Source organism: Oncorhynchus clarkii, chromosome 9, assembly GCF_045791955.1.
Source record: "Oncorhynchus clarkii lewisi isolate Uvic-CL-2024 chromosome 9, UVic_Ocla_1.0, whole genome shotgun sequence".
Classification (NCBI taxonomy): Eukaryota; Metazoa; Chordata; class Actinopteri; order Salmoniformes; family Salmonidae; genus Oncorhynchus; species Oncorhynchus clarkii.
Genome location: NC_092155.1, coordinates 44,929,358 through 44,944,359, shown reverse-complemented (window position 1 = coordinate 44,944,359; position 15,002 = coordinate 44,929,358). Strand labels below are relative to the sequence as shown.

Below are 15,002 nucleotides of genomic sequence, written 5' to 3'. Positions count from 1 at the left end.
AGGGAGGAGGTCAGAGACCTGGCCATGTGGTGCCAGGACAAGAACCTCTCCCCGAACGTGATCAAGACAAAGGAGATGATTGTGGACTACAGGAAAAGGAGGACAGAGCACGCCCTATTCTCATCGACAGTGCTGTAGTGGAGCAGGTTGAAAGCTTCAAGATCCTTGGCGTCCACATCACCAACAAACTAACATGGTCCAAGCACACCATGATAGTTATGAAGAGGGCACAACAAAACCTATTCCCCCTCAGGAGACTGAAAAGATTCGGCATGGGTCCTAAGATCCTCAAAAGGTTTTACAGCAACCATCGAGATCCTGACTGGTTGCATCACTGCCTGGTATTGCAACTGCTCGGCCTCCGACCACAAGGCACTACAAAGGGTAGTGAGTACGGCCCAGTACATCACCGGGGCCAAGCTTCCTGCCATCCAGGACCTCTATACCAGGCGATTTCAGACAAAGGCCCTAAAAATTGTCAAAGACTCTTGCCACCCTAGTCATAGACTTTTCTCTCTACTACCACACAGCAAGCGGTACCGGAGCACCAAGTCTAGGTCCAAGAAGCTTCTAAACAGCTCCTACCCCAAGCCATAAGACTCTTGAAAAGCGAGTCAATGGCGACCCAGACTTTTTGCATTGCCCCCCCCCCTTCTATGCTGCTGCTACTCTCTGTTATTATCTATGCCTAGTCACTTTAATAACTTTACCTACATGTACTTATTACCTCAATTACCTCGACACCGGTGCCCCCGTACATCTACTCTGTATTTAGCCTCACTATTTTTATTTACTGCTGCTCTTAAATTATATTTTATTCCTATCTTTCTTTTTTACTTTAGGTATTTTCTTTAAACTGCATTGTTTGTTAAGGGCTTGTAAGTAAGCATTTCACTGTAAGGTCTACACCTTTGATTTGATTTTCTCATTCATACACACATTAAATGTAGCTTGCAAAATAATAACAGAGCTAGGTAGCTATGCTAGCTAGTAATGTTAGCATATGAAACATTAACATTTATTCCTCTCATACCGAATATAAAAGTACCGTTTCAGCGTATTAAAGTTACCTAATTTGATCAATATTATGAATGTTATGATGAGGTAAAAGCAAAATTGCGATTGAAAATGTTGATAATTTGCTGATGAGTTGATCAACTTCTTGTTGCATGCTTCTTGCCTGGATGATGGCTCAGGGCAGCATGAGCTTCCCTTTCTTAAAGACAATTTTCAGAATGTAACAGGTGAAAACTCAATTAAAAAAAGTCTAAAATATTTAGACAGAAAGTCGTTTTCATTTGAAGTTAAAGTGTACTGTTAGCTAGCTAGCTAACGTTAACTGGCTGGCTTGCTATCTAACGCTACGTGTATGATCTTATTATTCGTATCTCAGAACCATTTGCTTTGCTATTTATAGCCTTATGTTCGCTAGCTAACATTGAACCTGGTTGGTTAGCTACCTTTGGATTCATACAGGGTCGTAATGTCATGATTTGGGATTAAGGTTCATTGTTTACCTAGCTAACTAGCTACAGTTGAAGTCGGAAGTTTACATACACCTTAGCCAAATACATTTAAACTCAGTTTTTCACAATTCCTGACATTTAATCCTAGTAAAAATGTCCTGTTTTAGGTGAGTTAGGATCACCACTTTATTTTAAGAATGTAAAATGGCAGAATAATAGTAGAGAGAATTATTTATTTCAGCTTTTATTTTTTTCATCACATTCCAGTGGGTCAAAAGTTTAAATACACTTAATTTTTATTTGGTAGCACTTTAAATTGTTTAACTTGGGTCAAACGTTTCGGGTAGCCTTCCACAAGCTTCCCACAATAAGTTGGATGAATTTTGGCCCATTCCTCCTGACAGAGCTGGTGTAACTGAGTCAGGTTTGTAGGCCTACTTGCTCGCACACGCATTTTCAGTTCTGCCCACAAATTTTCTATAGGGTTGAGGTCAAGGCTTTGTGATGGCCACTCCAATACCTTGACTTTGTTGCCCTTAAGCCATTTTGCCACATCTTTGGAAGTATGCTTGGGGTCATTGTCCATTTGAAAGACCCATTTATGACCAGATGTTGCTTCAATATATCCACACAATTTTCCTACCTCATGATGCCATCTATTTTGCACCAGTCCCTCCTGCAGCAAAACACCCCCACACCATGATGCTGCCACCCCCGTGCTTCACGTTGGGATGGTGTTCTTCAGCTTGCAAGCCTCCCCCATTTTCCTCCAAACCTAACGAATGTCATTATGGTCAAACAGTTATATTTTTGTTTCATCAGACCAGAGGACATTTCTCCAAAAAGGACGATCTTTGCCCCCATGTGCAGTTGCAAACCGCAGTCTGGCTTTTTTTTATGGCGGTTTTGGAGCAGTGGCTTCTTCCTTGCTGAGTGGCCTTTCAGGTTATGTTTATATCGCATCTTCACAAATTCCTTTGCAGTTGTTCAGGGATTGATTTTCACTTTTCGCACCAAAGTACGTTCATCTCTAGGAGACACAACACATTTCATTCCTGAGCGGTATGATGGCTGCGTGGTCCCATGGTGTTTATACTTGCATACTGTTGTTTGTACAGATGAACGTGGTACCTTCAGGCGTTTGGAAATTGCTCCCAATGATGAACCAGACTTGTGGATGTCTGCTATTGGCTGATTTCTTTTGATTTTCCCATGATGTCAAGCAAAGAGGCACTGAGTTTGAAGGTAGGCCTTGAAATACAGCCACAGGTATGCCTCCAATTGACTCAAATGATATCAATTAGCCTATCAGAAGCTTCTAAAGCCATGACATCCTTTTCTGGAATTTTCCAAGCTGTTTAAAGGCACAGTCAACTTAGTGTATGTACACTTCTGACCCACTGGAATTGTGATACAATGAATTATAAGTGAAATGATCTCTCTGTAAACAATTGTTGGAAAAATGACTTATGTCATGCACAAAGTAGATAGTTTGTTAACACGAAATTTGTGGACTGGTTGACAAACGTGTTTTAATGACTCCAACATAAGTGTATGAAAACTTCTGACTTCAACTGTACATGTCTTAACAATGCAATGCAAGTAACCATTTCAATAGAATGTCACTGTGACAACTGTTGATTGACGTAGCTGGTAAATTCCCTCTGGTTATCTACTCTGATTTCAGAGCGCTCTCATCTGAGTGTACAGAGTGTAGAATAAATGAAGAATTTACGAATGCTCAACACACATTGAATATGGCCGGTGTCAGTAAACGTTGGCAAAAAAATGTAAATTGTTGCCAGCAGCACAGTTGCAGTCACCAACGCTCTGGATAAAATAAAAACAGCCTAACCAGCTCTGCTAGGCTGAGTAAAATGGTCAAAGTGAGCTGTTCTCTCATTTGTGTCTGGAAGTAGCTAGCAAGCTAGGCAACATTAGCCAGTTAGCTTGGGTGCTTGACTGCTGTTGTTAGGACAGAACACTGCTCAACCCTTAAAGAGATGGGTGGAGCTAAAGCTTAAGAGGGTGTGAACAATGCTGAATGGGTGTAGACAAAGAAGGGCTCCCCAGTTTGTGGAAAAATATATAAATTCCATTTTCTCAAAAGTGAGGTTACAAGTTTATCAACTTTCAAAGCAGAATCCATTGTTCCTCAAATGCAGTGTATGATATAGCATTTTGTAGCTATGTGTCTCTGCTTTCATCCAATGTATAAAAAAAAAACACAATTTCAAATTTTGCAATGTAAGACCGAATCAAGGTGGTCGTTCACACATGTCTATACATTTCAGCTGTTTCAAAAACATTGCTCTGCTATTAGTATTTTTACTGTATGAATGTTGGGCTCAACAAGACAAATCTGTTAACACTGGCCATCTTAGAGCGGGGCAACTGTCAGGCATTACAGTAATGTCTCTTGAGAATCTCTCAAAACACTGTATTTTCAAGTATTGTGGTGGCAGCACCACGTTATGGATAGGCTTGTCATCGGCAGAGACTGGGGGAGTTTATCAGGATAAAAATACATGAAATTATTAAAGCCCAGGTAAAAGGATAGTCTTCTTCATACCTAACCCTGGGATAGAGTTTTTTTTCAGCTGGATAATTACTCAAATTTGTAAGCCAAAGACACACCAGAATGGCTTTCCAAGAGATGTAATTGCTGCCAAATGTGCTTCTACCAAGTATTAACTCTGAGGTGTGAAGTCATACACAATCAAGACAACTTCATTTTTAGATTTTTTTATTAATACATATTTTTATATGTTTCTTTCACTTTGAAAATGTGGTGTAGGTTGTGTAGATAAGTATTGAAACAGTCTAATTATATCCCTTTTTTAGATTTCAGCCAGCAAAATGTGAAAACTGTGCAAGAGGTGTTATTCCACTAGGCACTATTTTGTAGAATGGATATGATTGTCTGTTGTGAAGGGAATTGAGTCAGTTATAACTATAACATTTAGATTTGCAACATTAACGACCAGATCACCTCAAATTTACTCAATTATTTGATGTTTCTTCGAAGTGAGATGTATACGAACGTGAAACATTCACAACCATTGTTTTATGGTAAGCAGTGGCAAACGATAGCTGAAGAAGGCAATGGGTATTTAAACGAATCAGAAAGAAGGATGACTAAATAAAAAATGAATGTGAATCTAAAAATAGTGAACTTGTCTTTTAAAATAGCATTCCACGGGCCTGAAGCTATAGTGACCTCTAATTATGAAAGAAAGTAGTAATGTAAACACACGGTTGAACATGAGAGCTACATGCAGGGTCTCTTCGTAAACATTTTACACAGCATTTCTTCACATGTCAACGGCCAAAAGCATTGCCCTGTGCATTTGCTGTTGACTTTTGTATGTTGACACGTGGCGTTACAATGTAGTTCTCCAAAGACGGACCTTATCTGAAAGTTGATTTGATTAAAAGGCTAGCGACCCGCTCTCTCTCCGTCTGTCTATTTTTTGACAATCCCAAGTTAGTGGACAGCTTTAGATAATTGGGTGCTGGCCAGTTCTCAAGAGAGTTGTCACTCAACTTGCCTCTCACTCCCTCCTGCCACGGCTGGAGGTGGCATAATGCTATGCCCTCCTCCTCCCCCCAACATTCTCTTTGCATGCCACTGCACTCACACACGTTTGCTCCTGCCACCAGAGAGTTTCTGACAGTGCCACACTCGAGTAACACCACACGTTTCACCTTGCTTACTGGACCACACCCACCCCGGAAGAGCCCCTATATCAGTTTTAAATGGCGCCCTTGTGTTTGTGTCTCTTACACAATGGGGCGAGGTGGCGGTGCTGGTGGAGGGGATTGCCTGCCAGCTCTGATTACAGGCCGTGATGCATGGGGCTGGGGGTGTTTTTGTCCTGTCACCCACTCAGAGCAGAGGAACAGGTGCTATTTAAAGCCACTGCTTTGTCCCACTCCCCTCCGCCTCGCCTCAGGGGCTCAGTGGCCACACACAGCACCAGCACTGCACTCTCTGCATCCGTACAGTCCGTCTGTCCTGTCTGTCCGTTTGACGACACTGCTTCGGGTGGCAAACCTCTACTGTCTCTGACCGGGGTGGGCACTGGCAGTGCTGCCTGGGCATGTTTGGCACACACAAAAGCAGCCTGAGCGAGGTGCGGGGTGGGCACGGGCATGGAGGGGCCGGACGTCGTATGAGCCGCCAACAGAGTGTCCCTGACCACCAGATGCCCAAGCCGGGTGGCAATGGAGCTGGCGTCAGTAGCGGCGGGCAGGGGCCTCCTGTAGCCAGCATGAGGCGGAGCAGCAGCGTCAGCAGCGGCGGAGGCAACACCGGCAACTCCGGCACTGGTAAGATGCTGTCCTTGTCGTCGATGAGCGAGAGCGTGCGCAGTGGCCTTAGCTGCTTCCTGTCAGAGCAAGCTCTGGATAATGAGGAGCGGCAGCAGCGCAGCGACCAGCTGGCCGAGATGCAGCGGCTGAGGGAGGTACGTGCCGCTGCCCAGCTCAAGAACCTGGAGGACTTTCTGAAGATGAACGCTGTGTCCTTGCGGGAGTGTGTGTCCTACACCACCGGGATGAGGTACAGGTAAGCGCTAAGTGGGAAGTGGGATGGGAGGCTGGCATGAGCCACAGGTTAGCGATGAGGTAGAGATGAGGTACAGTCCTAACACATCTTTAGTAAACCAGCACCTAAGGAAATACAATCTATTTTGCACTCCTCAACTGGGCTAAAGGCCTTGGGCAGGCATAATATTGAGGTTGAAGTTCTCAAAGGTTTAGCAAGATAAGGGCTAAAGGTTAGCAATGAGATTGGGACGAGTTTTAGGTAAAGGGGAGGAGATTATCCTCATCCTCAAGCCAGGCCCAATGTCTGAGATTAAAATGGTAGATTGTTCTATTGTCCATAGCAAGGCCTACTGTCCATAACGTATACAGCCTGAGAGAAGACAGAGGGAATCAGCCATACACTGCTGATTTAACGGCAATCTCAAGGAACTATTTACGAGAATGAAAGGTGGCAGTTTTCTGTGAAGGTATAATGATTCCATTACCTCTACAGTTTGCATCCATAAATAGCCAATGGGAAGGATTATCGTGCCTGATAGCAGTAGGTCTTTTTTGGAGTGTGAGCACACCGGGGTGCGGCCCGGGCTCAGCTTTTAGTCTGTTCCCCTGGATTAGAGGATTCTCTCCTGTTAAGCCTTAGGGACAGCTCTGCCATTGACAAACAACTAAATGTCCAAAACCAAGTCATTTAAAAAAAATGTGATGACGTTGAATCAATGTGGAAAACTGATTGGATTTGCAAAAAGTTAACGTAAAGGAATTGAGTCTCTTTTTCACCCAATGTACGTGTCATCCCTAACTAGACATAGGGGAGTGTCAAAAAATGTTTGTTTTTTTTACACGCTGTATTATATTCCACTTAAATCCACTTTACAATTCTGTAAATGATTGGGAAAGACATATAGAAAACAAATAGCCCTTTATTCAATTCATACAGTGCTCCACATACAGAATCTTACATGAAACAAATTTTGTACATGCTAAATAGCATTCTTGAAACACCTCAAACAAGATATTTATTATGTCAGTCAGTTAGATATGCAGTCCAGAGAGACCAACTCAGAATGTTGTACCTGGGATACAGGAGAACAGACTGAAGTTGGATAGGATATGATAAGTTGCTAACCCAGTACAGCTTGAAGAGTTTGTCAATTGCTCAGGTTAGGCCCTCATCCTCCAGACGGATGGCAACGTTGTCGTTCCTCGCAATGTTCAAATACAGGCGGGCTGCTCTGTTCGGAAGGCCAAGGCACACCGTACAGGGAACGGATGCTAGTTCCAGGCTGAAAACCAAACAAACACAAAATATCTTTACAATAAAACATGACGAGAACTAAAAAGTTGCCCAATCATTTACTTCGGTTAACATTAGCCAACTGCTAGTTTAGATACAGAACCGTACAAATTCTAGGAGAACTTACCTCAGATGCCAAAAATATATATTGAGTGTAATACTGAAATACTGATTGAAATACTCTATTGATTTGTATAGCTTACAGTGCATTATGGAGGAAAACAGGTTTAAATTAACTGAGACACTTACTATTTGTATAAAACAGGGCTAAAATGTTATCCTCATCAAATGTTCACCTTTTTCTTATAAAGAGTACATTTACCTTGTTCTTGTTTCTTATTCCTCCTGCTAGCTGGCTCACTCCAGGCTGTCAGTTGAACTTCTCATAGTGTGTTGCGTGTGGGTCACAGTGTGGGACCGTGGCCTAGATGCACAATGACGTCGGATCTGCAAAGTCAATAATCAAGCACATTTAGCATGTGTTGTATGGTTTTCAGCTTTTAACACATTAATTGCAGGAAGTGACACAAAATTTGTCAGAGTAGACACTACACATAAATGGTGTTGTTCAACAACACGTTTTATATGAGTGTATACACTGGCAATGGTTACCATTCTTTACATGACAGCAGACACCAGGGTTGGGGTCAGTTCCGAATGTCTGAGTTTAATTAAATTCAAACAGTGTATTTGAATTTAATTTGAATTGGCCACACCTCACAGGAAGCAGAATTAGAATGTTATTTGAATTGAAGCAAGTAGAATTTAATTCAAACCAATTCAACTGAGACGTGAACGTCTCATTAATTTGACAAATCTTTCATCAAAATATATTAATGCAAAGAATACACATACCATTTTGAATATTAGTTTGATTACAACTCAAAGATGTAAAACAGTATTTGTCTTTGTCATGAGGTGTTACAGATGTCGGATCTTAATATGACCAATTTTGTCACAGGAGGAAAATAATCCTGCAGCAGGAGGATTTGAAGGGATATTTAATATTTAGAATTGCCGCCAGGGGGAAGCTGGGAGTGGTGTTTGTAGGATATACAACAACTTAGACTGGAGGTCTACTGTGCGACAGTTCAAGTAGCCTATGTAAGCTACGTGCAGGCTACCGCGCGTCTCGTGTGAATTCTTATGTGGATTGTAATAAAGTGACAATATTTGTAGGGGGTAGATGTATTTTTTTGTTAGGGTAATTCCATGTTTTTAGATTAATTATTTTATCATATAAGGCAAGCATTAGGTAAAATGCATTTATGTTTATCTCAGCACCAGCAGCTGCGGACAACGGCACACATATGCTAGCGCAGGCATGGGTTCGAATCATTGTTGACCTTAGAACTTTTGGAGAAACTAGTACTTTTCTACTTACTCTCTTTGGGCTATACTTGTACTCTTACTCAACTAATTTCTGAGGATTTTTTTATTCTTTGGTTCTCAGCCAAACACAATCTAAGGTAAGTTGCGCTTTAATTACCTTCTGCCTTTGTAATGTTATATGTTTCTGGAGTAAGATTAGTATTTCTAAAATATAATTATTGTGTTGAAATGGTGTTTTGATGAGTGCAAATCAAATGACTAGTTAGTTAGCGTTGGCTGAGAAAAAGTTGAATCTGTTTTTTAGCTCCCCATATGATCTCTGTTTGTCTAGCCACCTTGTCATTGGCATAAAGAGTGAACAGATTCATTAGATGTGTGTGGAAATAGCTAGTTACCTATTGGTTGCAACTAAATAAACTGGCTAAGCTAGCTAGCTACTGTAGCTGCAGTGTCAACCATGATCTAGCTAACTTTAGCTAGCTACAACGGGTCAGTCCACCCCAGCATCCTCCCATGCATTGCTCTCTTTTACTCTTGTGTGTGTGTGTGTGTGTGTGTGTGTGTGTGTGTGTTACGGATACAGGTATCCTGTGTCTGTGTGTATCCTGTGTCTGTGTGTATCCTGTGTGTGTTTCTTTTCTCTCCTTCTCCCCTCACAGGTGAAAATCATCACTCCCCAATCAGTCAACAATCAACCCATCAATCAGAAGACACACCTCCTCCTGTTTCCTACCCTATCACAGTTCCTTCCCCATGGTTTAAAAACCCCATCATTTGTTTGTTCAGGAGCTCAATCTTTGTAATGACATGTTGGTAGATCTCTGCTCTTGATAGATTTCAGTAGCACAATCTCTTTGTAAATGCCATGTATGTAGATCTCTCTCTTTGTGTAATAATTAACCTCTTCTTTTGGTTTGAGCACCTCCAAATCACTTTGTCATCTCCTGTGAGTATTGTTTTTGTTTATGGTGTTTGCTGGTGGGAAAAAGGGGAAACCAAGACAAGTCGCCCATGGGCATACACTACCCGTAGGTAAACTTTGTTAACACACACTAGTTAGAACTGGGCGGACCACCCACTGTATTTTGGTTAGTTAGTTAGCTGTTGTTGAAATAGGCTAGTCTAGCTTAGGGGTGTTTTGAATACTTATTGTTTCTTTCCTTGGGTCCAGCTCAGCCCCTTTTTCCTGCTCCCCCCCCCATTACCGTGTGTTTATAATAAACCCTGAGTTTGACGGTATTATTTCGGTTGTCGTGGTTATTTCGTTCACTTTTACTTTGTCACTATTATAATTTACATGAGTTATGTTACGGGTCTCACTACCATCCCACCTAGACTGTCGGGCCAAAAGAGATTCGTAACATAAGTGGGGGCTCATCCGGGATTTGTCTTTACTGACACCCATGCCGCTCATGTAGATTGTTGTAGTGGTATAGTTCAGTGTTGAGCGTCATAGCTGAAGTAGCATTAGTGTTTGCTATTTTCGTTGGCTCTTGTGAAGTAGTGTAAGATGGCTACTTTTGATTTGAAGTCCTTTTTGGATAACCCTTCGTGGGAGGTTTTTGACAAATGTCGTAGAGTTGATTTAGTGACCTTGGCTGACCATTACTCAATATCGATTCCGCAGAGTGTAGTTAAGGCGGAGGTTAAACAGCTAGTGTTAAATGTATTGTTGGAAGAGCAGGTGCTTGTGTTACCGCTGCCTGAGTCTACTAACCCTGTAGGGGATGTAACTGCTCCTATAAGCCCATTGGTATCTGATAATGAGGGTGAGGCTAAAACACCAGCCACATTGTCCCATTTTGATCCACTCTCCCCACTATCAAACGGTGATGCCAGAAGGGATGTCCGTTTAGCACAGTTCCAACTAGAGGTGGAAGAGAGAGCCCAAATTAGGCGAGAGACTCTCCAGTTGGAGATGTGTAAAATTGAGGCAGAAAAAGAAAGAGAACAGCGGCATTTAGATTTGGAGATGGGTAAAATTGAGGCAGAAAAAGAACAGCGGCATTTGGAGATGTGTAAAATTGAGGCAGAAAAAGAACGAGAACAACGGCAGATGATGTGTAAAATTGAGGCAGAAAGAGAACAGCGGCAGATGACGTTTAAAATGCGCCAGATGGAACTGGAGGCAGAGACAGCGAGGCTAGCCTTCGTTCCTACTGTGCCTGTTTGTGAGCCGTCCCCACCTGCTGTGTCCTCAAACACGCTTGACATTAGTAGGCAGATTGCCTTAGTACCTTTGTTCAGAGAGTCAGAGGTTGACTCCTATTTTTGTGTATTTGAGCGTATAGCCGTAGCATTGAAGTGGCCTGAAGAGGTATGGTGCCTATTACTTCAGTGTAAATTAACTGGTAAAGCCCAAGAGGTTTTGTCAGCGCTACCTCTGGAGGACAGTTTGAATTATGAAGTGGTCAAAGCTACTGTTCTTCGTGCCTATGAGCTTGTGCCTGAGGCATACCGACAGAGATTTAGGTCTCATAGAAAGTCTTCTAGTAAGACTTATGTGGAATTTGCTAGAGACAAGGGAAATCTGTTTGATAAATGGCATGCTGCTAGTAAGGTAACTGATTTCAACTCTCTCCGGGAGTTAATCTTGTTGGAAGAGTTTAAAAATTGCTTACCCGAACGCATTGTAGTTTACCTTAACGAACAGAAAGTATCCTCCCTGGCAGAAGCGTCTGTGTTGGCAGACGAGTTTGTGTTGACGCACAAGAGTGTGTTTTCGGCTCAAACTGAGAGTAGAACCACTGAGTTTCCTACCTTTAGCCCTAGTCGGCCCGCAGTAGTATATCAAGCACGCCAGAAGAATGAGCGTTCCTGTTTCTATTGTCATAAAGTGGGACATATGATTAATGATTGCTTCCTGCTTAAACGCAAACAAGGGATGCCTCTTCGTGCCAAGCCGCCAACAGGTGTTGGTCTAATTCGTACGGTTGTGAGGTCTGCAACAAAACAGGTGCCTCAGGGTAACTGTAGTTTGAAAGACCCAGTCCCCGACCGCAGTTATGAACCATTCATTTTCGAGGGGTTTGTGTCCCTAGAGAATGACGAAGCGTCTCAGAGTCCGGTTAAAATCCTTAGAGATACTGGTGCGGCGCAGTCGTTTATATTGTCTGATGTGTTGCCCTTATCTGACGATACATACTGTGGTTCCAGTGTGTTAGTGCAGGGTATTGAAATGGGTTTTGTCCCAGTGCCGTTGCACTTTGTGAAAGTACACTCTGAGTTAATCAGTGGAATATTCAGAGTGGGGGTACGTCCTAAGTTGCCAGTGAAAGGTGTGACCTTTATAATGGGTAACGATATTGCCGGAGGAAAGGTAGTACCCGTATTGGAAGTATTGGATAAAAGTGACCACTCTCTCTCGAATGAGTTGGCACAGAGTTATCCACATGTGTTCCCCGCTTGTGCTGTCACTCGTGCTCAGGCACTACAAGAGGGTGACGTGATAGATTTGTCGAACACTGTTCTGTTCAAAGAGGATGATCAAGAGGATGGATTGTGTGATACCTCTGAGAAGCTGATCACCTCTGACAAACAGCTCAGGAAAGAATCAAAGTACGTTGAAGTTATTGCTGATGCAATACAATTACCAGTCACTCGTGAGCAGCTGATTGCTAACCAAAAGGTTGACAACAAGCTTGCTAAATGTTTTTCTAGTGTTGTCTCATTGGAAGAGGTGAAGAAGAAGAATGTGGCTTACTTCATTGATGGTAATCTCCTCATGCGTAAATGGAAATCCCATGTTGACGCGGGTGGAGATTGGAATGCTGTTTACCAAATAGTGATTCCTACAGCCTTTCGACAAAATGTGTTATCCCTTGCTCATGATCACCAGTGGTCTGGTCATTTAGGAATTACAAAGACGTATGATCGGATCCTTCGACATTTCTTTTGGCCAGGTTTAAAACAAGATGTGGCTCAGTTCTGTCGGACATGCCACACCTGTCAGATAACAGGAAAACCAAATCAGGTTATTCCTCCTGCTCCTCTTTGTCCTATACCTGTCATAGGTGAACCATTTGAGCATGTGGTGGTTGATTGTGTCGGACCGTTACCGAAGACAAAATCGGGTAACCAGTTTTTGTTAACGATAATGTGTATGGCTACAAGATACCCCGAGGCTATTCCTCTGAGAAGGATTACAGCTCCGATAGTGAGTAAAGCCTTAATAAAATTCTTCACGACATTCGGGTTACCTAAGGTGGTACAAAGCGATCAAGGTACCAATTTCCTATCCAAGCTCTTCAAGCAGGTGTTGAAATCCTTATCAATTACGCACCGTGTATCAAGCGCCTATCACCCAGAGTCTCAGGGTGCGCTTGAAAGATGGCATCAGACACTGAAGTCTATGCTACGTAAATATTGTTTGGAATCTGAGAAAGATTGGGATGAGGGAGTTCCTCTAGTTTTGTTTGCTGCTCGTGAAACTGTGCAGGAGTCCCTAGGTTTCAGCCCGGCTGAACTAGTGTTTGGTCACACAGTAAGAGGACCAATGAAAGTCCTTAAAGAACAGTTCTTGTCCCAAGAGTTGTGTACCAGAGATGAGAATGTGTTGGACTATGTTAGTCGCTTTCGTGAGCGCCTACACCAAGCTTGTGCTCTTGCAAAGGAAGCTCTGTCTTCCTCACAGAGGAGCATGAAAAGACACTATGATAAAGAGGCTGTTTCTCGTCCACTACAGCCAGGTGACCAAGTACTGGTGTTATTACCTGTTCCAGGATCTTCACTGTCAGCTCGTTTCTCTGGTCCTTATTTAATTGAAAAGAAAATAAGTGAAACTGACTATGTGCTTCAAACTCCTGATAGAAAACGCCAATCTCGTGTGTGTCACATTAACATGTTGAAAGCATACCACACCCGACCCATCACACAGTTAGATAGTTCAAAAACAGAGGAAGGTACTGCTGTCTCCTCTGCTACTACTGCAATGATAGTGGACTGTCATATTGATGATGTTGATGGCTTGGAGTTGCGCAATACTCAGCAGCAGTGTGTTAGATTGCCCAACTCAGAAATGCTGCTGTCTATCCAGTCAGGTCTGGTTCATTTAACGGATGGACAGGCTAATGATATTGTGAGGCTACTACACAGTTTTCCATGTCTCTTTAATGACGTTCCTACTCGCACAAATGTGTTGGAACATGACATTAATGTTGGAAATGCTACACCTATCAAGCAACACCCATATCGTATCAACGCTTCCAAGAGGAAGATAATGAGGGATGAGGTGAGATATTTGTTGGAGAATGACCTGGCTAAGCCAAGTTCAAGCCCTTGGAGTTCTCCTTGCATTCTGGTTCCTAAACCTGATGGTACGTCCAGGTTATGTACGGATTATCGAAAGGTAAATTCTGTCACAATGCCAGATTCGTTCCCGTTACCCAGACTGGACGACTGTATCGACACTATTGGTGCTGCTAAGTATGTAACCAAGTTGGACCTCTTAAAAGGTTACTGGCAGGTTCCGTTAACTTCACGTGCTTCTGAGATTTCTGCCTTTGTGACCCCAGACAACTTCCTTCAGTACTCAGTCATGGCTTTTGGGATGCGAAATGCACCAGCCACTTTCCAACGACTGGTTAACTCTGTACTAGCTGGCGTTCCTAATTGTAGTGCATACCTTGATGACCTAGTGATTTATTCGTCTGAGTGGTCAGATCATGTTGACTCGCTAAGGGTAGTATGTGAACGGTTGGCAACTGCTTCTCTAACCCTGAACTTGGCAAAGTGTGAGTTTGGGAAGGCTACTGTTACCTATCTCGGTAAAGAGGTTGGCCATGGACAGGTGCGCCCTGTTGATGCCAAGGTCTTGGCTATAACTGCATTCCCTGCACCTACCACTAGACGAGAGCTACGCCGCTTTTTAGGGATGGTTGGCTACTACCGTAGCTTCTGTAAAAATTTCTCTGCGGTAGTTGCTCCATTGACTGATTTGCTCAGTCCGGCAAGACCATTTGTGTTGTCCCCTGATTGTAAGAGAGCTTTTGAATCAGCGAAAGCACTATTATGTAGTACCCCTGTACTTGCTGCTCCGGATTTTGAACAACCGTTCAAGCTTGAGGTAGATGCTAGTGCCAGAGGTGCTGGTGCTGTTCTACTGCAGCAGGACAAGAGTGGAGTAGATCATCCCGTTTGTTATTTTTCACGTAAATTTAATAAATGTCAAACAAACTATGCGACAATAGAACAAGAAGCTCTTGCTTTGTTGTTGGCTCTGCAATACTTCGAAGTATACATTGGTTCCAGTGCCCTACCAGTGATTGTGTATACTGACCATAACCCCTTAGTTTTTCTCCACCGAATGTACAACCAGAACCAGCGCCTTATGCGTTGGGCGCTGATTGTACAAAATTATA

General features: G+C 42.8%; 1 protein-coding gene across 3 annotated transcripts in view; it reads left to right on the top strand.

The window, feature by feature from the left end:
* LOC139416394 (voltage-gated potassium channel subunit beta-2-like) overlaps positions 1 to 15,002 on the top strand; it is a 112,193-nt gene that overhangs the window by 20,337 nt on the left and 76,854 nt on the right. Inside the window, exon 1 of one of the 3 annotated variants that reach the window (XM_071164965.1) lies at positions 5,396 to 6,036. The exons of 1 other annotated variant lie outside the window; for it this stretch is intronic. In XM_071164965.1, the coding sequence (XP_071021066.1) occupies positions 5,570 to 6,036 (467 nt within the window). In that variant the 5' untranslated portion in view covers positions 5,396 to 5,569. Of the gene's footprint in view, positions 1 to 5,395; positions 6,037 to 15,002 lie in introns of those variants that run through there. One more of the 3 variants, XM_071164966.1, reaches the window with a different exon arrangement.